The sequence below is a fragment of the Callorhinus ursinus genome, unplaced genomic scaffold (genome assembly GCF_003265705.2).
Source record: "Callorhinus ursinus isolate GAN/ISIS: 27379988/994484 unplaced genomic scaffold, GSC_fseal_2.0 scaffold5, whole genome shotgun sequence".
NCBI classification, from domain to species: domain Eukaryota; kingdom Metazoa; phylum Chordata; class Mammalia; order Carnivora; family Otariidae; genus Callorhinus; species Callorhinus ursinus.
Genome location: NW_027397067.1, coordinates 64,689,891 through 64,711,898, shown reverse-complemented (window position 1 = coordinate 64,711,898; position 22,008 = coordinate 64,689,891). Strand labels below are relative to the sequence as shown.

Genomic DNA, 22,008 nt, shown 5'->3' with positions numbered 1-22,008 from the left:
AAGTCTCACTTTACTGAATGGGTTCAGGGTTTTTCCTCCCAAAGATTTCAGCCACCTGTATTTGAAGGCAGGCTTCTTACCTGGAAAGTTTGCAATCACTTTGGGATGTTGTTGTTTTCCTAAAAATACAAAATCAGGTCTCAATGCCCGAGGAAGGCTAGATGTAATGGATTCTTGAAAAACTTTGTATTTCCAGGTTCATATTCCCTTTGAAGGGCTTTCTCCCAAATGCCTAAAATTCCTTTAATTTGAGATTTCCCCTCCCCCAAATTGATGACTTAAAAAGAAAATTAGTGTGAATCATTAGAGAAAAGAAAAGGTTCACTTAGTTTCCCCCCCACTTTGTCTTCTTTTTCAACCTTTAAGTATATGGTGTGGTTTACAATGAATTAGGAAGATGCAGTCTTTCCAAAGACTGAGTAATACTTCTTTGGAAAAAGGGGATTTTCAGTTCCTCCATAAACAGGTTTTGGGGAAAGCAATCTATGAAACCCCTGAACTAGTATGAAAAATTTTGAGTGAATATTCACTTTTCTGGGAACAGAATCACTTTTTTTTTTTCATTACATAAAAAGGATCCCTCCACCTAGAAAACTGTTAACAACTAGTAAGAAATAAATTAGTTTATAATAAATAAGAATAAGAAATAAATTAGTTTCCAGAAATTAAGCATATCCTTTTTAAGATTTTTTTAAAAGGCTGGAAAGTTTGTTAATCTCAGGAATAAGTTGAAATCTCCAAGGCAGATAATTTAAATATTGTGACTACTTACTCTTAATTCCACAATTAAGACTATTAGCAACTGCTTGTGGACACCAGACATAACCTCTTCTCCTTAGTCATTATGATTAAGACTACTAAAATATCAAAGGACAATTAGACCACAGGCTTCCCCCTTGAGTAGCACTTTCTGCTTTTATTGATCTGTCATGTAAATTATAAACCCTTGTTGACAGAAATTGTTGGCATTTAAATCAAGGAGGTTAAATAGTTTTGTCCTTTTCTGTAATCTGAGTCAGAAAAATGCAAGTGATAAACTTGTCCTTTAGGCTGGGTAAAAGAACTTGTCCCCCCTCCAATCTGAAATACATAGGAGTCTGGATGTAATTTTAAAAATTTAAATACTGCAATAATATGAAAGTAAAGCTCCCCCATATTCAGTGATTTAAGGTAAAGTTCCAAAATATAAAGCTTTCTTTTTAATTAAAAAAATTATATAAACATATATTAAGTAAACTCTACACCATGTGTGGGCCTGGAAGTCTCATGCTCTACTGACTGAGCCAGCCAGGCACCCCTTTTTTTTTCTTTTTCTTTTCTTTTCAAGATTTTATTTATTTATTTGACAGAGAGAGACACAGTGAGAGAGGGAACGCAAGCAGGGGGAGTGGGAGAGGGAGAAGCAGGCTTCTCCGCGGAGCAGGGAGCCCGATGCGGGGCTCGATCCCAGGACTCTGGGATCATGACCTGAGCCGAAGGTAGACGCTTAACGACTGAGCCACCCAGGTGCCCCATATTTTAAAACTAGTATCCTCACCTGTGGCAAGACATGCTAGAAGACAATTACAAATAGTGTCTGATGAGAAAGGAATTTTTGCCCCTTTTCTTTCATTTGCGTAATCTCTAAAGCAAACCTCTAATAATACTCAGTATCTAATTTGAAATCACCAACAATTGATAATTTAGTACTCTCATATGGTAAGATGTTCAAAAACTATAATTATAATAAGAAATAAAGTATCCTCTTCTACCTATATCAATGAATCAATAAGCATTTTGATCTCTTCCTAATGTGTTCATTCTAAAACCTTGCGTGTCTGATAGATGCTTCCTTATCTCCCCCTATCCACATCTTCAAATTTAGTCATAAACATAGTTAGCCATACCCTCTTCAAAATTTGGTCTGAATACTAGAGCCTCAAGAGTTTAGCCTTGGAATTAACACTAAAAGTAAGAAGTCCAATTTCTATGTGATTACTGGAAACTCCTTCACATCATCCAAACTGGGATCTAGAAGACTACAGTCCAGGTCAATCTCTTTCCATCTTTGCACAACTCAGACTCACAGAGTTCTATCTCTTGTAAAGCTGAAAAATGCTGTGTTTTAATCCCCACCGGGGTACAGTCTTAGGGTTTAGAGAATGTTACATCTCACACGTACACGGAATAATGAAATATATCAACATTTGGAAAATCTGCATAACTCAGTGCAATGGTATTTTCCAAAGAATCAATTCAGGATATAAATTCATGCGTGGTTTTAAAAGATGCATTTAAAGTGTAAAATAAACCAACAGATTTTAATGTAAAAGAGTACACACAGTTCATTCCTGTTGTTTTAGATACAACATTGCAACTTGCCTTTATAAAATTACTGTGTTGGGGTGTCTGGCAGGCTCAGTGCCTAGAGCATGAGCATGCTACTCTCAAAATCGTGAGTTTGAGCCCCATGTTTTGGGTAGTGTTTACTCGAAAAAAAAAAGAAAACTGTTTGTCAAGTTTTGACCTAGTATCAAAGACTATCTAAAAAGACTACTAAGATACTTTTCCATTTTCCAATTGAAGCCAGATTTTTTTATATATACTTCAGTCAAAACAATTGGATGATAAAGCAAATATGAGAATCCAGCTGTCTTCTATTAAGCCTGCTAGTAGAGATTTGCAAAAATGGAAAACAATGTTACATTTCACACAAGTGTTATTAAGTTGACAGGCCATTGTGTCTGTTATTGTTTTAAATGAACTAATAAATATTTTTAAACTTTTCAGTCAGCTTTTATTTCTAATATGGTAAATATTGATGGATATGACCCATATAAACAAAGTTTTATGAAGTCCTCAATAATTTTTTAAGAGTGTATAGAGGCACTTGACACTAACAAGTTTGAGAACCACTTATATATAGAATTGTGAAGGTACTAAATCCTTTTTCTGGAACCTGTCTCTCAGACATAAGGAGCACTTCTTTCGTGATGCAGGAGGGAGGAGATCAGCAACAATAGACTGCTAACTCACATTAACTGAAGTAAAACTCTTACCTCCAAAGTTCTTTACCACATTGTCTTGTAGAGTTGAAAACGTTGGATAAGGTATGAGTTAACCTGAAACATCTGTCAAAACCCGAAACATCTGTCATCTTCTGATTCAAATGGCTCATGTTTAAAATAGAAGTTAAAATTTAAATTAATTATCAAATTTTATTCAATTGGTTGGTGTCATAGCTTTTTTGTGAAACTGGATCTCATGTCCCCTAATCTATTGCTTGTGCATCAGTACTGGATGGCTGGTAGCCATAATTCAGGCCTGGGACTCAGAAAGGAATTTTGGTTAAATGCGAAGGTTTGGATATATCCATGGGCACACAGAATAATTCAGTCCGTGAGAGTCAGCGAGGGGACAGCAGAAAGCTGAAGTAGGTCAAATAAATGAACTTGGGATAAAACCTCAGTTAATGCTTACCAAGAAAAATATAAAGAATAGAAAGCCAGGAGAAGGGTGCTAATGCTCTTTGAATACGCCCAATGGTTATATTAGAAACCACTGGGTTACATGAGGAACCATTGGCTTACATTACCTTAGGGGAGACGTTAGGCCCTATATTAATCTCTTACTATAATTTAACTATACCATCATAACAACTCTGTAAAGCAGCTATTTTCATCATTTATCAACTAGGAAATAAAGGTCTAGTGAGGTGAATACACTTCCAGGGTCACACAAACGGATTCCACATCACACAATGCCACGTCAAAGATAGGGTTTGAATTTCACGTCTCTCTTATCCTGGATCATCCCTAAGATAATCCGATATATATATATATATATATATATATATATATATAATATTCTACCCTCAAGAAATTTCATGTCTGGCTTTAAATTGTACTGGCCTCTTCTCTATTCTCTTGAGGTCGGGGGAGCTGATACATGGATGTGTAATAAGCTTTTATATTCATCATTAGTCAGGCAACATTTTACTTTTTCTTTATGGGCCATGAATTATAAGTACAAGGGGACAAACAACAAATGCGTTTTTGTTTAATAAAGAAACCCCGTTTTACTAAATGTTCTCATTGCTGGAACTATTAGCAAGGGGACAGCTAAATGCTACTAAAGCAAGAATCCACAATCCTGCGTTACATATAATATTCATGGAAATTTAGAGCTAAGGTTAAGTGTTCCTGTGGGGTCCCACAGCTAGACACTTGACACCCACGATTTTCACCCTACCCCTAAATAAGTTTAATCCATATTATACGTAAGAGTACATAAGTTAGATAATATATTTTATTTTATTTTTTCAAAGATTTTATTTATTTATTTGAGAGAGCGAGAATGAGAGAGAGAGAGAGCACTTGAGAGGGGGGAGGGTCAGAGGGAGAAGCAAAGGGAGCCTGATGCTGGACTCCCCCGACTCCAGGATCACGACCTGAGCCGAAGGCAGTCGCTTAACCAACTGAGCCACCCAGACGCCCCTAGATAATATATTTTAAATTACAACTTAGCATTTAAAAGCTACCATACAACTAAAATTCAAGAAACAGGAGTCTAAGTGGGATGAAATTGTGCTCTGAAATTTAAGCCAGTTCCTCAAGAGCTGAATCACCTAAGGCACTGTTCAAACAAAGGCTGAAGGCTTGAAGGTTTGTAGGGGAAAATTAGTAAGTGGGTTTCCCCAGAGCAGTGTGAAGTCATCAGGCCGGGGTAATGCTTCCCAGAGGTGTAACCGCGCGGGGGTGGGGGGGTGGGGGGGTGGGAAGGGGGGTGGTGCGGGCGGAAATGCGTGGTACTTTGCAGGTCGGCCCCTGGGGACTGGCTTGGCTGACTACCTGGTATTGCCATTAAATTCTTGACCTCTAAGCACATCCCCTAACACCACACCCTGCACGACTTGTTGAAAAGCATCGTTTCTAGTTTTACTCGACTTTTCTGTTTTGACTTGTTCACTATTGTCCAAAATATGTGATAAGGAGCAAAACCCCACTTTTCAAGGCCTAGCCGAGTTCCAAAGACGTCTACACTTCAGAGAAACCTCGGGAGGGAAGGAAAGAAAGAAAGAAAGAAAGAAAAATCTCTTTTTACCCTATAATAACTACAGCGGAACCGTCAATGGCCAAATCAGTGAATTTGTAAACTCACTCTCATTTTTTCCTAAACAGTGCCACCTACTGTCCATTTTAAGTCATCAGGAGACGTGTTGGCGAGGACCAAAGAGAAATAAGGGGAAAAGAGTAACCGGGAAAAGTAACTCTTCCCAGCTTTAGGGCATTGGGAGGGGGGGAGAGATTGAGAAAAGAGCGTGTCAGAGCAAATAGCAGCATTCTGACTCGGTAGCTTCTTAGAAGGCTCGCAAGAAGCAAAAGCCATTCAAGCCATTCTCTTGGAAATGGCTTTTACTCATCGCGCTACCTCCGAGTTCTCCAGAGCACGATTTTTTATTTTATGTTTTATTTATAATGCGTGCTGTTTGAGCCTTTTTACGTTAGGGGTTCAAGTTAAGAAAAAAAATATGATCATGTTTCCATTTTTTCCGTCACCCAAGACGGAAACGTCTGTGTAAGGGAGACTCTGACACTTGACATCTGCTCAGAAAACTTTTGAGCTCCTGGGAAGAAAGGGTTAACATGCGGTAGACCTGTAGCTGATTTTATGTAGAGTCGCAGCCGGCTTTCTAATTTCCAGGTGTGTACACACACACACACACACACACACACACCCCTGCTATCTCTCCCCTGGGCTGTTACTTAGCCTAAGGGCACCATTTGGCCTTAAAGCAAATTAGTGAAACAGTGTGGGGAGTTTTTCGCGAAGAGGGAATCCTTGTAACTCAGACTGGGAGTTCAGGGATGTCTGCAAAGCGCGGCCTCCCCGCTCCACCGCTGGAGGGAAGGAGGGAATCAGGTGGTGCCCAGCATATGTGCAGTGCATTTCTCTGCACACGTTAGCAATCAAGTTAATTGAATTCATTGGAGTTTAGAACCGGCCTCTAGCTCAGAGAGGGCTTTGAATGGCCAATTTCTCTTTCTTCCTCTACCCCTCCCCGCCTTCCTCCCGCCCGCCCGCCCGCGCTCCCAGTTCCCTCCCCTCCGGGTTCCCCAGTCCGCACCTCCCTTCTCCACTCCCCTCACCCCCCACTCCCTCCTCCGCCCTATTAAAACACCCACCAGCTCACTTGTTAAGACCCCCTTAAGTTGGAGGAGGCAGAAAGGCAACAACAGCGAGGAAGGAGAAGTCAAAACGTCTGGAAAGAATTACCCAGTCCTGGCTTCCAGCAGCCCATTGAACCAGGGACTTGAACCAGCCCCAGCCAAAGACTTTCTCCCGATTCTGCGCTTCCTGGGTTCTGCTGAGTCTTCACCGGGCTTTTCTTGATACGAAAAAGAAAAGAGCCTTTCCGATATCAGGGGAGGGGGAACTGGAGCAAAAAATAAAATTAAATTAAAAAAAGTTAATTTATTTTTAAAGCACAATTTTTTCTTTTAAGAATTAGACTGAAGTGCAACGGAGGTATTAAAAAGAACAGTAGTGAGATTTCCTTTTAAAGTGGGGGAGAACCAAACATTTAAGACTCCCCCATCCTTTTTAAATGTTGTTTTTAAATTTTTTATTTTTTTTGGCCGGTCGTCTCAAATTCATCTGATCTCTTATTACCTCAATTTTGGAAACTGCCCGCCACCGACCCTCCGGGACCACACAGACAGGCTGAGGACAACTTTATGACCAAGAGCTGAACAAGGTACGTTACACTGGCGCGATATGGTGAACCAGGAGGGCCCCCCGAATAGGCCAGGGAGAGGGAAGAAATTATCCACGTAAGTGTTAAAAAATTGTAAAGCTGGTTTTCGACAGAAAAGTTTGAGGTCTGCCAATTTCCAACAGGCTGAAAATCAGGGGATATTTCAGATCACTCTCAGGCTTGGCACCCTGTCTTTTCCCATCCCTGCGGCGCTCGCCCGAAATCCGCTGCCTTTCTGGGAACACAGGTAACCTCTGCCTGGGAAAGACCGCACGTCCCGGGATGTACTTTTCCACTCCGCATCTTCCGGAGCCGCAGAGGGGCTCCCAAGTCGGGAAACAAGAATTTCCAGGGCAAGGAAAATGTATTCCGCACAGCCGCTCCCCCATCCCCTTGCCCCTTCCCTTTCCATCCCTTCCCTTCTTCCCCTCCCCCCCAACTCTACGTGGGGAGGAAAACCCTGGAACGGCCCAGCTTTTACTTTAAAGTGGGAAACCCGTTCTTACTTGGAAAGCAAAGGGTTAAAGCGATCCGGGCTCCCAGCTCCGGAGAGCCAAGACCCCCGAGAAGGAGGGTCCTTTGCCACCTCCTCGCAGCTACCGGCCTCGCTCGGCCACTCCCACTTTCCCGGGCTTCCCCTCCTTTGCACTCCCCGGACCCCAGGAAAGTGTCAGGCTGGGTCGGCCCGGGCTCTGCCCGGCTCCGGAATCCTTACTCGGGCCACGGGTCCCTGACGCAGGCGGTGGCACTCGGGGACCCCAGAGGGAGGAGGGCGCGCGTCCCTCTCCTCGCCGCCGCCCGGGGGCAGGGCGTGCGTGGGGACCGCGCGCTGCAGCGCAGGCAGCTGCAACGTCCTGGGAGCCAACTCCGACGTGGCACCGAGCACGCTGGCGCTCCTTTCCGCAGCTGCAGCGCGGAGCCCGGCGGGTGGGGGGCTTGCGGGTGCCGTCCCCAGCGCCCGGCCCGGAGGTGGGAGCCGGGGCGAAGTGGGAGGCGAGCCAGAGGCTGGGTTGGGGTGGATAATCAACACCTTGGGCGGAATTCGTCACGTTGGTTCCCGCCCAGCGTGAGCGAGGGCTCCGAAATGGGTCCCAGTGAACGGGAGGGCGGGTCTGAAAGGAGGGTCTGTGTGCGGGCGGGATGGGATGGCGAGAGAGCCTTTTCCCTCCGGCCGGGCCGACTCAGCTGAGGGGAAACGGCGCTGGAAGGATAATTAAGGCTGGGAAGAGGGGCTGGGAGCGGAGAGGCGGTGCCTGGGGAGGAGGGCTTAGGAGACCCGGGTCCTATTACACCGGCTTAGGTGCCAGCGCCTCTCCCTCCATCCCCCCCCCCACGCAAACGCCCGCACGGAGGACTTGGACTTAGCGACCCTGCGCGCCTCTGGGGCGAGCGAGCTGCTGCAGCCGTGCGCCCCGAAGGTGCGTGTAGGAGCCCTGGCGGCCCCTCCCTGGCCACCTCCCCACGCTTGGGTACCGTCGCCGCGGGCGTCTCCCGAGCAGCAGCTCAGAACCGCTGCGCTCCAACCCACGTGGCTGGCCTGGGATTGCCTTTGACGTCACACCCTGGGGGGAGGTGTGACGCAATAGATCGGGAAGCTCTGATTGGCTGCGAAGGGCTTCCCCGAACTGCAGGCCTGAGTATATATAGACTTTCAGCTCTGCGTTAAAAGTGAAGGGTATTGGTAGCTGGGCTTTGGTGAGGAAGTGAGGGTGACCGAAAAGGGGGGGAAAAGCCTTCACTGCCTGTTGCAGATTTCAAGCTTTTCTCCTCCTCGCAGATTTTTTATTGCAGTGGAGTAGGATCATGTACCTTTGGAAGGGTTAAGCAGGATTATGATTTTTTAGAAAGGTAATTTTAACTTTTTAAAAGGTCAACACATATTCAAGCATTTTCAATGATGAAAGGTTTAAAATTAAGATGTGTATTTATATAGATTGGACTAGGACAAATATTTATGCCCGTCAAACTGTTTGTAGATACGGTTTTAAATTTACAGAATAGGATTGAAAAGAATACTTAAATTCTAAACATTTTCTTTTCATTCCAATGTGTGCAAAATGACTTATTCATTATATTTTCGCTGCGTTTTTCTAGATGTTAAATATGATTACTCAAACTACTGGGGTGCTGCATTTTTATTTTTACTTTTATTTTTATTTACTATTTATTTATTGATACTGCATTTTTAATACCCATCGTGCTCATTGCAGGTCTTTTCACTACTTGGTTATTTTACATTTTCAATAGAAGGTTAACTCTTTAAAGTGCCTATTATAGTATTTATATTATTTCATGTGTGAGTTTGCAGTTTTGGAACAAGTATTCAGAATTCTAGGTCAACATTTCTCAGTGATAGCTTTGGAATTAGAATATCAACACTCCTGTTCACTTTTTCTTACTTATGTATTTCTTGAGTTGGGGGAATAGCAAAATGTCTTGTAGATATATTGGCAAACATATTACCTGGTATTGTACCTAGAACTAAATCTTTACTTTACCAGAGAAAGTTAAGCAGCTTCGATAAATTAAGGTCTTAAATCGGTGATTAGCCTCAAATTTGAATGTTACTCTCCACAAAGCAAAGATGAAGTAGCTGCCATCCTGGAACACAAGAATTGAGCAACAAATAAGAAATAAGAAACTTCCTAGAAAGTAAGTCAGATTGAAACTAATTGTTTTTGCTAGGTTTCTGGAAGAGCCTCATAGTTTTGAATTTCGTAAACACTTTTATATATGGTTTCCGCACCAGCTTTCTTTTAAAACAATTTTTTTAAAGATCTTATTTATTTATTTGAGAGAGATAGTGAGAGAGAGCAGGAGCTGGGGTGGGAGAGGGGGAGAGGGAGAGGGAGAAGCAGACTCCCCGCTGAGCCGGGAGTTTCATGTGGGACTCAGTCCTAGGACCCCGAGATCATGACCTGAGCTGAAGGCAGACACTTAACCAACTGAGCCACACAGGTGCCCCTAAAACAGTTTTTTTTTTTTTCTTGAAAGTTTAAGCACAGACCGTTCACGGATTCATTTATCTATTTTTGGAACTGTGGGGAAAGCCCGTATGGATAATGTGTAGGTCCCCTTTGGCAAAGTTATATTACAGTGTTACATTTTTTAATTGAAGTATGGTTCACACACAAAGTTACATTAGTTTCGGGTGTATAACATAGTGATTGAACAAGTTTGTACTTCATGCTATGCTCACCACCAGTGTAGCTACCCAACCCACCTCATCATCCAACAATATTACAATACCATTGACTGTATTCCCTATGCTGTACCTTTTACCCCGAGACTTATTTACACAGTTACATTTTTTTTTTTTCAATCTGAGAACAACTGGCTCATTACGTTATTAGCTTCCTGACTTTTGCATAATGTGGAAGTGATGAGTTAACAGAGTAATTGGAGAACAGAGCATAAACTCCACTGTCCTTTTCTGGGTTCTGTTTTTTGTTTTGTTTTGTTTTTAATCCAAATTCACTCAGGTTGTGTCCCACTAAGAGGCTGCAAGGACCAAGCCAGTTGCAGCTGGTATGACAGCTGAATGGGGGAGACAACTCCCTGTAGAAAGATCGTTTCCACCCCAACTTGGTTTTAAGCCTTTCCTCTCTAGGGGCAATCTGCATAGAATAAGTATCACCCCACCGCATATACCTTAAATTATTCAAGTATATTTTGAATGTCATCAACGTGTACAGATGTATAGAGTTTGTATATATATTGCCTTGTCCATAATCTATCTTTCCAAGTTACGCCCAAGGTGGGGCTTGAACTCATGACCCCGAGATCAAGAGAAGCATGCTCTACTGACTGAGCCAGCCAGGTGCCCCTCACAGTCTAGGAAAATGTTGCTGATATAGGAGTCAAAATAAATATAATGAGGTTACACTCTTAAATTTTTTTTAAGATTTTATTTATTATTTATTTATGTATTTATTCATGAGAGAGAGCGAGTGAGCACGAGCGAGCAGTAGCATGAGCTGGGGAGAAGAGCAGAGGTAGAGGGAGAAGCAGGCTCCCCACTGCGTAGGGAGCCAGATGTGGGCTGGATCCCAGGACCCTGGGATCATGACCTGAGCTGAAAGCGGACACAACCGACTGAGCCACCCAGGTGCCCATCTTAAATATTTTTTTGAACTTAAATAATAAAATATTTACAAAAGAATGTCTCTAAAATGCATTAATTTTTACTGCAAATTTTTAAAAAGCAAATAGGATGCAGTTCACATTTTAATGGAATTTGTCATACAGAAAAATATACTCAAAGAAGTCTTTATAAATAACCATAGTGTAAGGCAAAATCTAACAGGGCCCATAAAAAAGTAAAATAATAGCTACTGTTTATCACATGTCTAATATGTATCAGGCACTGAATTAGATACTTTATATACATTATATCTAATCCCAACCCCCATAAAGAAAATTTTGTAATTAAAGGAACCTTGCCTCAGAATGATTAAGCAACTCAATCAAAGTCACAGTGTTAGAGAGGAGTGTGGATGCAATTTAATCCAATACTTCATGAATATAATGCCCCTGAGCTGAACTATGCTGCAGCTGGACTAGTCAAGTTTTATGGGGGCTTACATTGAGGAGAAACCACATCTGAGAGAGATCAGAAAAGATTTCATGAGGCGACTTGGCGTTTGTGGTGCCTATGGCTACGTGGGATTCTGACCTATGAAGATAGTGCCCAGGAGCCAAGGGAGGAGGAATTTTAGGATGGTGAAATTCAGGAACCAATAGGGCAGTTGGGAGAAGTGGCATCCTAGGAGTGATCGATCAGTACTGATGGTACAAATGAAATCTGAAACCTGCAGCTCAGGATCCAGACACAGCTGGGGTGACAAGGCCTTTGAAAGGCCTATTGCCTAACCTTGCAAGCTTGCTCGCTCCAGGGTCTCTGCTAGGATCAATGCAGTGGGACTGGAGAGAAAAGGCCAACTTCAAAGCCAGGGAGGAAGAGGAGGTCAGAAGGGGAGAGGATGGGGGTCATGTGCTCTAATACATCCCAGAGGGTAATGTGCTGTAATGTGAAGACTATTGAGAGGCTTCATTTGGGTACTTTTACCTCGGATTTCTGGTTGAGGACAGTAGCAGAGGTAATACAAAGGAGGGATGCGAATCGATGCAAATAAATCATTGAAGTTTTCTTAGACTTTAACCCAGTGATTGCCAAACTTTGTTGCAATTAGAATTGCTTAAGATTTGAAAATTACTCATGCCCTGTTAACACCCCATACCAATGAACTCAGAATGTTGTGGAAGCCACACATGAGGAGTTTTTACAGATCCCCCTAAGTAATGTGGATGTACATGAAAATTTGGGAAACCCTGCTTTTTACCTTTGCTCACCATGCCTTCCTAATCCACCCTTCGCAGGCAAATGGCTACAAGCAGAGTATGTCTTATATTACAAAGAAGCAGGTTTCCATGCTCCTTGGCTAGTGTCACCTGCCTAAGTTAATATTCTTAATTCTAATCATTCTACATATGACTGGAGGCCTAGCCACCCCCACCCCACCCCCCACAATACAACAAGTTAGGGGTAAAGAAAACCTGTGTTCTAGAACCAGTTCTGCTATTCATGAGATGTGATTTTGAGCAATGCATTCGCTAAGGAAATACTCTTTACATATCTCCTTTTGGCCTCTGTATGCGTAAATATTGGCTACAAATTAAAAAGACAGCAATCTAGTCTTCAGTGGGTTTTAAAATATAATGAGGAAGAGGGACAAGTGCACTTTATCATGTAAGTTACTCTTTCTTTACATTAAGACATTAAAGCCATTAGTATCCCACTGAAGCTGGGATAAATATATATATATTCCTTGCCTACTTACAGTAAGCCTGCAAAAAGGTTGCATTCCTGTTTTGCAGATGAGGAAATAAGGCTCAGGGAGAAGATAGTTGCCGAAAGGAATTTACCCTTTGTACTCCTCCTTCAGGTGAAGAGCACACCCACATTGCAAAATATATTCGTCCTTATAGACACTCAGCTATGGGCGGTTGTGATATGAAAATTAATAAAGTTTCCACCCAATCCCTAAAATTTGAAGTTCAGAGATACTGATTGTGTAAGGACACATGGCTCATTCACAGGAACTGTCAGGGAGTCCAATAGCTAAAATGAGGCAGAGCTTGGGCTTCAGTCCATTTCTTCCCAGTCCAGCTATGCCCCATATGTCATGCTCATCCCTTATTAACTAACAGTGGATTAGAGGGAAGGGGAGTCAGGCTGACTGGGGAGTTAGCAGGAAAGAAACTGTTGGTCATTTTTCTTTTTTTAGGTACTTAAATGAGTTCTCTCTTTTAATTTAAAGATTTGTTTTGTGAAGTCAATATGATTATTTCCATTTTATCTTAGATGAAGAAACTGAAGATGTCTAGTATTATGTAACTCGCTCAGTGTTAACCACGCCATTAAAAGGAAGAGCCCCGAATCTGTCCCAATTTAGTCTGGTTCCAGAGACGTGGAGGCATGCCTGCCACACACAAGAGTATATACACACACAAGTCATTAGAAACAAACACAGAACAGTATATGGATCAATGGACAGTAAATAGTGTAAGAGTACCAGGTTTGAAGTTGGTAAAAGATTATCTCATTATCCCCCATGCCCCAGACTTGACCCCCGAATTCATAAGGTTCCTCAAATTGTAACTTGCAGTTTCTGGAAATGCTTTTGGAAGGCCATTTGCCTTTTCTAACTTTATCATCCTGAGGTCTTCAGTAGCTGGTCTGGTACTCCCTACAACCACTACATTTAGATAGCTGGGCAAGAAATTATTATTATTATTTTTAAAGATTTTATTTATTCGTCAGAGAGAAAGAGAGAGAAAGAGCACACAAGCCGGGGGAGAGACAGGCAGAGGGAGAAGCAGGCTCCCCGCCAAGCAAGGAGCCTGATGCGGGACTCAGATCCCAGGACCTTGGGATCATGACTTGAGCTGAAGGCAGACGCTTAACCAACTGAGCCACCCAGGCATCCCTGGGCAAGAAATTATTAAAAAATAAAGGAAAAAAAACCTGCTGGAGGAGAGGTACCCTTAAGGGTTCAACATATGTTCATTGGCCCTGCAGCGAAGATAGAAGGACGTGTTCTTAGTCTGCACGGATTGCCTGAGTCCAAAAGGACTTACTCATTTATTCAGCATGCCTACTATGTGCCAGACCCTGTTTTTGGTACAAGAACACACAGCTGATAGAGATCATCAAGTCCCTGTAGCCATAGAGTGTACATAGGGCTAGTTAGAAAATCAAGCGGAATCTGGAGGGCAGGGCAGGGACTGAAGAGAGGGAGGGATCGTTTTAGAAGGGAGTGGTAAGCTAAGACTTCTCTGAAGAGATAGCACTTGGCCCTGCTCTCTGGGGCCTTTCCCAGATGCTGGCGACTAATTTGAATTCACTTCCTCTTCTCCCAGATCCCAGACAGAAGGACTACTTCGCAAAGCTATGGAACTCAGTTCTTGCCACGGCGCTAGTGCTCTGGGAGCAGCTGCTGTTCTGGCTCATCCCACATTGCCTTCTGGTTAATAAGAGGCAAGGGGGACAAAGGGCTCTGATACCCAGTGACTTACAGAGTCCAACTTGGGGTATGTGAGCTAACAGCAAGGCTTCTATCTGCTCTACAGGTGGAACAATGAATGCAGGAGCGCCTTTCTCGTGGTAATAGAGCAGGATTTTGGCTGCAGGCATGAATAGCACTGCTGTTGCTTAGACGCAACCGGCTTTCTTTGGGACAAGGTCACTCTATGTCCCTTTCGGCTGCATCCACGTAGAAAAGTATATGAGCCTAGAAATCCTCCCAGAGTGTTGGCTGATCTTGTATCTGTTCCTGACTGTCAATTCCCCATTTTCCTTAACATCAGGAAAAGGGTTTTTGAGGTTCATTTCTAACATTTCCTTACACAAGGAAATGTGGTATTAACCAGAGACAAAAGGATCTTGCCTGTTGTGTCATGATGATTCAAATCTATTCAGCAAATATTTACTGAGAATCCTCTAATCTGGCATTATGCTACCATGTGGACCCTACTCCTGGTTTTGGGACCATGTGGACAAGTCACTTACATACTTAAGAGTCTTGGTTTCCTCCTCCTTTGAGATGAAGAATACATTTACCATTTAGAGTTATTAAGATTAAATAGGATCGTGCAACCCAACAAAGCAGACAAGACTTGCCCCGGTGTCTGAAACCTAATGAATGGTGAATGTTAGCTGATATAACAATGCCAATGATGATGTTGATGCAGAAAGTTACATCCATTCATTCAGCAAATATTTACTAAATACCACCCATAAACCAGGCAGTGTTTTATGTCCTTGGGGCACGTTAGTGAAAATAGATTTAAAAAAATCTGTTGACTTTGTGGAACTTACATTATGGTACATCAAGGTATTCTTTAACACTTGGCTTAGCCTAGAATTTACTGTGAAGACTAGTACTTAGTGAATCACTGGTATCAGGTCTAATATCGGCTTAAAAATCAATTAAGTTTTGATTTGGGCAAAAAATTCAAGTTTTATGTTTTAAATACTTATGGAAGGTGGATTTCTAAATCCTCTTTCCATGTAGCAGTAAACTCTTATGATCCAGGATGGAACTAACCATATTTTCCAGCTTAACAATAAAGCCATATGTCTGACAAGGAGAGTTTGCTTGTGAAGCAGAGTATCTGAATTGAGGATTGTCTCAGAAAGTCTCACACATATGGTGCCCATATCTATGAAATTGCCCCCAGGGTGGGGAGTTATAAAACAACACACACTGTGTGTCACTCCTGGAGATCAGTGTATTCCCTCAGTAAAGCTTGCTCTGAAATGTGCCTTTTGCCCTTTGGCCTGGCCTGAGATGCTGCATGGGTCGTATCGGGCAACAATAGGATACATGGCAGAAATATAAAGGTTCGATCTTCGCCATGTTGCTGCAGTTTACTAGCAACTTTTCCCAGGCTTCAAAGGGACATTCTGGAGACTCCTCTGATGTAAGAGGGTGTTCCCTCTTCAGCTGGGGCCAGCAGATGCTATGTGAACACTCTTTGTCCACGTGTGCTGATAAAAGCAAGGAAAAAGTGAATAATGGAAAAGAATGGCAGGCAGTTCTTTTGCTGGCTCTGGTGATGTTAAACACAAGCAAAACACACACTTCAGCTTCTCCCTGGCAGAGTGTTGTAGCCCCCTTGAAATTTTTCACTCTTGTGAGAATGACTCATGTCTTGGAAACGACAAGTTCCAAGTCTGGTCCTCCCCGTACCTTTAGGCATTGGTTAAGGTGCCCATTGGGGGTTTTCGGCATCCTGTCAGCTGTTTTAATTAACCAGGGATGCTGTGCTCTCTTGCCTTTCGCTGGGAACTCCCCATTTCACCGATCCCCAGCATCGAGAATTTTCCATTGTGTTGGGATTACCTGTATCATATCAGCCTCTGATGTCCTACGTAAGTGCTGGGAAGGAGAGACACATCTGGGTATGTTGTTTTAGCTTCCTCGTTAGCCGATACTTTGGTACTTTAAACTGTGTCGTGCTTTTGGTTTTTTAAAACCCTTTCATAAACACTTTGATTTGGCTCCTCACTGCAGCTCTGTGAAGGGGCCTTGACAAATATTATCTCCACTTAACAAAAGAAAATAATGCCCACAAGCTAGAATCCTGGTCTCCAGGCTGCTTTGCATTACCTAGGTTGTATTAGTTAGGGTGAAATGGACTCAAAATTCATAGTGGGTAGGGCGCCTGGGTGGCTCAGTTGGTTAAGTGACTGCCTTCGGCTCAGGTCATGATCCTGGAGTCCCGAGATCGAGTCCCACATCGGACTCCCTGCTCAGCGGGGAGTCTGCTTCTCCCTCTGACCCTGCTCTCTCTCTCTCTCTCTCAAGTAAATAAATAAAATCTTTAAAAAAAAAAAAAAATTCATAGTGGGTAAGCAAACAAACACAAACAAACTCAGCAATTAATTCTGGCTGACTAAGCGTCCAAGGCAGGTCTTCCTGATTGGTGGCTGGCTCCCTTCCATGTGGCAGTTCGAAAACCAAGATCCCTCTATCTCTGGGCTCTGCAATCCCCAGGGACCTTGCTGGTCTGTGCATCAAACCTGCGGAAGGAAAAGAGAGATTGCAGGAGACCTGCCCTCAAGTCCCTTTTGAAAGTGACCCATCTCAGATTTCCAAAACCTGGAACCCAAGGGTCAACCACCCCAAGCCGTCTTGTGCTTAGGAGAGGAAACACAACTGGTGAGCAGTTACCCAAAGTTTCCCCAAAGCACAATTGCATATCCACTCAGGACCGCCTCAGTGTGTAACTACAGGCACTGGAATATGAAAGGGGCCTCTTGGATCTGAGTGACGTGTTGGCCACACAACTGGTAACAACCAACATCATACCAGGTGCTGTGTGGACATTCAATTTTAAGTCAGTTTGGAGTCGGAAAATAGAAATAGCATATCCAGCAAGGGACTTTGCAGAGATAATTGCTCACCTTAATTTTCCACTTAAAATAGATCTACTTACGTTTCAAAAGCTGGTTGAATTCAAGAACAAGGTCAAGTATTAATTATATATAGATATGACAAAAACCCCGAATTCAGTGTAAATGATTGAAGATGGGGACGCTGCATTTCTACCAATGATGACCTTCATTATAGTTCGTTATTGGAAGAGGAAGAAAATAAATTTGGGGGTAAAATTGTTACTATGGCTTAAAATAAGAAATACATATTTGATCTTCATCTTGTGCCTGGCACAGGGCTTCTAAAACCCTTGGTATTTTGAAGTGAGACGGATAGAGGTGTCTTTTGTTATGTTAATGGGGTGACTTTAAAAAAAAAATGGTCTAAGTAAGGGTGGGGACTGGTTGCTAGTGGAACCAACCATTTGATAGGAGGATTGGAGCATCCAGTCCCACCCCCAGATCTCTGGGGGGTAGAGAGGGGCTGGAGATTGAGTTCAATTGCCAATGGTCAATGATTTAATCAAATATGCCTGTGTAATGAAGCCTCCATAAAAATGCAGAAGGAGAGAGTTGAGAGGGCTTCTGGGTTGGTGAACACAGAGATTTGGGGAGAGTGGTGCTCTTGGAGAGGTGTGGAAGTTCCGTGCCCATTCCCCAAACCTTTCATCTGGCTGCTCCTGACTTATGTCCTTTTGTAATGAACCAGTAATCTAGTGAGTAAACAGGTTTCCTGAGTTCTGTGAGCCACTCTAGCAAACTAATCAAACACCAGGTGGGTGGGTCTTGGGAACCTCTGATTTATAACTGGTAGATCAGAAGTACAGGTCACAACCTGGGCTTGGGACTGGTGTCTGAAGTTGGGGAGATGGGGGGCAGTCTTGTAGGACTGAACCCTTAACCCGTGGAGTCTAATGCTATTGGGTAGATGGTGTCAGAATTGAGTTAAATTGTGGGACACCCACTGTTGCCTGGAGAATTGTTTGTTGGATGTGTGGGAAACATCCTTCCCACCACACAGTGGAATTGGGTCCAGGGACCCCCAAAGACAAACAAAACAACAAAAGTCTACCAGGTAACTCTTCTATGTTCAGCTTTGGAGATACTTAAGGAAATACAAAAAAAAAAAAAAAAAAAAAAATTGTCCTCCTATACTCTGGTTGTTCAAAACCTTATCCAGGAGTTATACAAACCCTAGGGAGGAGTACATAACTGGCTGCTATTAAAAGCTGAAATGTGTTTCAGGTCTAATATATTACAGCTTTCAGATGATGGGGAAATTTACCTGTTGAAATTAAGCATGATGCTATTTCTTCCTTAATTTATGAATTATTTCTAAAAACACTTATTGTGTGCTTAGTGTGTTACAGTAAGGTTTCTGATCCCCAGGATCTAACCGTCTGGTGTTAGTGCTGGTGGATGGAGGAAATAGACTTCTGAACAAAGGATTGCAAAAGAGAATTACAGGGGCTTGAGAGATGTATGTGCAGGATCCCCAGGCATCAAGAACTTTTAATGTCAACAGAGATTTGGAGTCTAAACTCCTTCATTTAATGGATTAAAAAGCCTGAGACTCAGAGAGGTAAAGTGACTCTCTCAAGGTCACACGGCTAGTTGTTGGAAGAGTTAGTACTAGAATCCAGGTATCCTGATCTCCAACCTCAGCTGGCTGCATGGAAAGGGTGTGAGCTGAGGGATTTGCACTGAAGAGGAGATGAAATTTAGCAAAATCTCCTATGCATTTTTCACTGGTCAGTATTGGGGGGTCGGGGGCAACATGGTGTAGGAAGATAGAATGCCTTGCTCACTAGGATGATTAGGTTCTACACCTAGTTATGACCACTTACACAGAGTGCATCCTTAGGTAAATGATCTAACATACTAAAAATAATACTTCCATGTATTTGTTGAACACGTCATGGTTTTCAATAGCACCTTGCCATCATCATCTCGTTTAAATGATTCTTGAAACAGCCCTCTGGGGTGTACCAGAAGGGCATCCTTATCCCCATTTTGCAGATGAGAAAGTCACGCAGCTGGTTAAGTGAGAAAGTGAGGTTGGAGCTCTCGGGTACTTCTAGTCCAAAACTCCCCATGATGCCATGTTTATAACAAGTATGGGACAAGAGTGGTTAACCAAGAGTATCATTTGATTATATTACAGATGCATTGTGAGAGGTTTCTATGTATCCTGAGAATAATTGGAACCACACTTTTTGGAGTGTCTCTCCTCCTTGGAATCACCGCTGCTTATATTGTCGGCTACCAATTTATCCAAACAGATAATTACTATTTCTCTTTTGGACTGTATGGTGCTTTTTTAGCATCACACCTCATCATCCAAAGCCTGTTTGCCTTTTTGGAGCACCGAAAAATGAAAAAATCCCTAGAAACACCCATTAAATTGAACAAAACCGTTGCTCTTTGCATTGCTGCGTATCAAGAAGATCCAGACTACTTACGGAAATGTTTGCAATCTGTGAAGAGGCTAACCTATCCTGGGATTAAGGTTGTCATGGTCATAGATGGGAACTCAGAAGATGACGTTTATATGATGGACATCTTTAGTGAAGTCATGGGCAGGGACAAATCAGCCACTTATATCTGGAAGAACAACTTCCACGAGAAAGGCCCTGGTGAGACGGATGAGTCACATAAAGAAAGCTCACAACATGTCACCCAATTGGTCTTGTCCAACAAAAGTATTTGCATCATGCAAAAATGGGGTGGAAAAAGAGAAGTCATGTACACGGCCTTCAGAGCCCTGGGACGAAGTGTGGATTATGTACAGGTAGGTTTCCGAATTCCTGCCAGGGCAAACATACATTTAAATAAAGCAGCTTTTGTATCTCTCCAGGCATATGCTATAGCCCACCCTTGTCCCTCTGAACACAGTACTTCTTTCAGTTCATTTGAAAACAGCGTGACTGTTGAAAGCACATTTTGAAAGAGAGGAAAAAAATCTTGTGTAACTGTTAAGACTATCTACGAAAATGCTTAACTTCTGCAGTGTTATTGGTTGGAAATCAAGATTATTTTGAACAGGAGACCCTTCCTTCTCATTCCCTCCCTTACCTTCTCTGCCCCCTTGTTTCTGCCAAGTCAAATCCAACGTCATTTTCCACAGTCTTAAAATCTCCAGCCTTGTAAGAAAATAGTGTCTGCCGAGCAGAAGGGTCTTGAGAAAATCTGCAGGCTCAAGAGATGGCTATAAAACGTTTTTCACAGAGACTGGGCAAAATGGGGGTGGTGAGAACAATTTTGATTTAAAAGGGTAAGGAATTCAAAACTGAGAGACGGAAAGAAAAGGAAAACAAAAAAGGGAGAAAAACAAACACACACAAAAACCCTTCCCAGAGCAAAACCAGAGTAATGTTTATTTCACTCCCCAAACAGCATTACCTCACTCACTGCACTTGACCTTTGAAAGCATTTGTGATGGTGTTTGCTCTCATGAAAATGAGACAGGCTGTGTCTGTCATTAATTCCCTGACTGCTTGCCCTTGGGTTTCTCCCCTCTTAGTTCTCATTGAAGCTTTCTTCAGAATGTTAGTAGGGTCCCCGTGAATTTGCTAGTTGCAATTTTCTTGCAGATACTTTAGTTAGATTTTGGCCATGATGATATGATGATGTGGAAAAGGGAGACCTGTCTCTGATTTAAGAAAATCCATTGGGACACCCCTCCAGTCTTCTAATAGGTGAGATTCTGCTTTTCAGGAGACCTATCATATACTTCAGGGGCCTTGACTGCCACAAAGTCATGGCCAGTGGGATGACAGGCTCTGTGTTATGGGATGGGAATGGGCACTGGTTTCAGAGTCTGTTGACGGAGGTGGTAATCCAGGCATTGTTAGCTGGATGAAGGACCACCTCCCCGAACCTCAGTTTCCTGCATAGAATAAACCAATCTCATAAGGGGTTTAAGATTACCATGAGGTTAATTTTGGTTAATAGCTGAAGAGTTTTGAGGCATTTTTTTTTTCAGTTGATACCAATCTGCATATTAATATCTTCTAGGGAGTTGATAGAGTTTTACTCCCAAGTTTCTCCTATTCTCCTAATTTCTAGAACGGTCACAGTTCAGGTACTTTCTAGTTAACTCAGGACATTTTTATGTATTTTCATAATGCAACTTCAGGCCCAGATAGAGGATGAGATGATCCTTTTATTTATTTATTTTAATAAATATTTTCTCTCTCTTTTTTTAAAGATTTATTTATTTATTTATTTATTTGACAGAAAGAGAGAGAGAGAGAGCACAAGCAGGGGGAGCAGCAGAGGGAGAGGGAGAAGCAGACTCCCCGCTGAGCAGAGAGCCTGACGTGGGGCTCGATCCCAGGACTCTGGGATCATGACCTGAGCCGAAGGCAGACGCTTCACTGACCGAGCCACCCAGGGGCCCCCAAAATGATCCTTTCAAAGGAAGTGATGGGATGGCTGGGGAACTTACAGAGGGTTTGAAGAATGAAGCTCTGAGCCTAAAATGAGGAAGCTTGTTTTGATATTCTGCCTTTAATTCTGGTTGAAACTATTGCTATGTTTGTCATTTCTAATCAAGATGTCATTGTGAGGGTTTCTTTTTTCTTTTCTTTCTTTTTTTTTTTAAGCCTGTTCCAAATCCCCTTCTCCCATCATTCTTGTTTTGAATTTTGTTTGTATCCTTGACAACTTGACATTGTGCCTGACCAGGACAAAATAGCACAAACTATGAAATGTTAGAGTAGGCTCCTTGCTAGAGCCCTAATCAGGCTCGAGAACTTTCCTTCCATCAGACTGAGGCCTCCAGAGAGACCAACCCAAGCAGCAGCTTTCCCTGGGCCCTGAATCCTAC

At 42.7% G+C, this 22,008-nt stretch overlaps 1 protein-coding gene across 1 annotated transcript in view; it reads left to right on the top strand.

Annotated features, from left to right (window-relative positions):
• Positions 1 to 6,112: 6,112 nt before the first annotated feature.
• Positions 6,113 to 22,008, top strand: part of HAS2 (hyaluronan synthase 2) — a 32,287-nt gene continuing 16,391 nt past the window's right edge. The window contains exons 1-2 of the mRNA XM_025871054.2: positions 6,113 to 6,736; positions 19,342 to 19,968. Of these exons, the coding sequence (XP_025726839.1) occupies positions 19,342 to 19,968 (627 nt within the window). The 5' untranslated portion in view covers positions 6,113 to 6,736. The remainder of the gene's footprint in view (positions 6,737 to 19,341; positions 19,969 to 22,008) is intronic.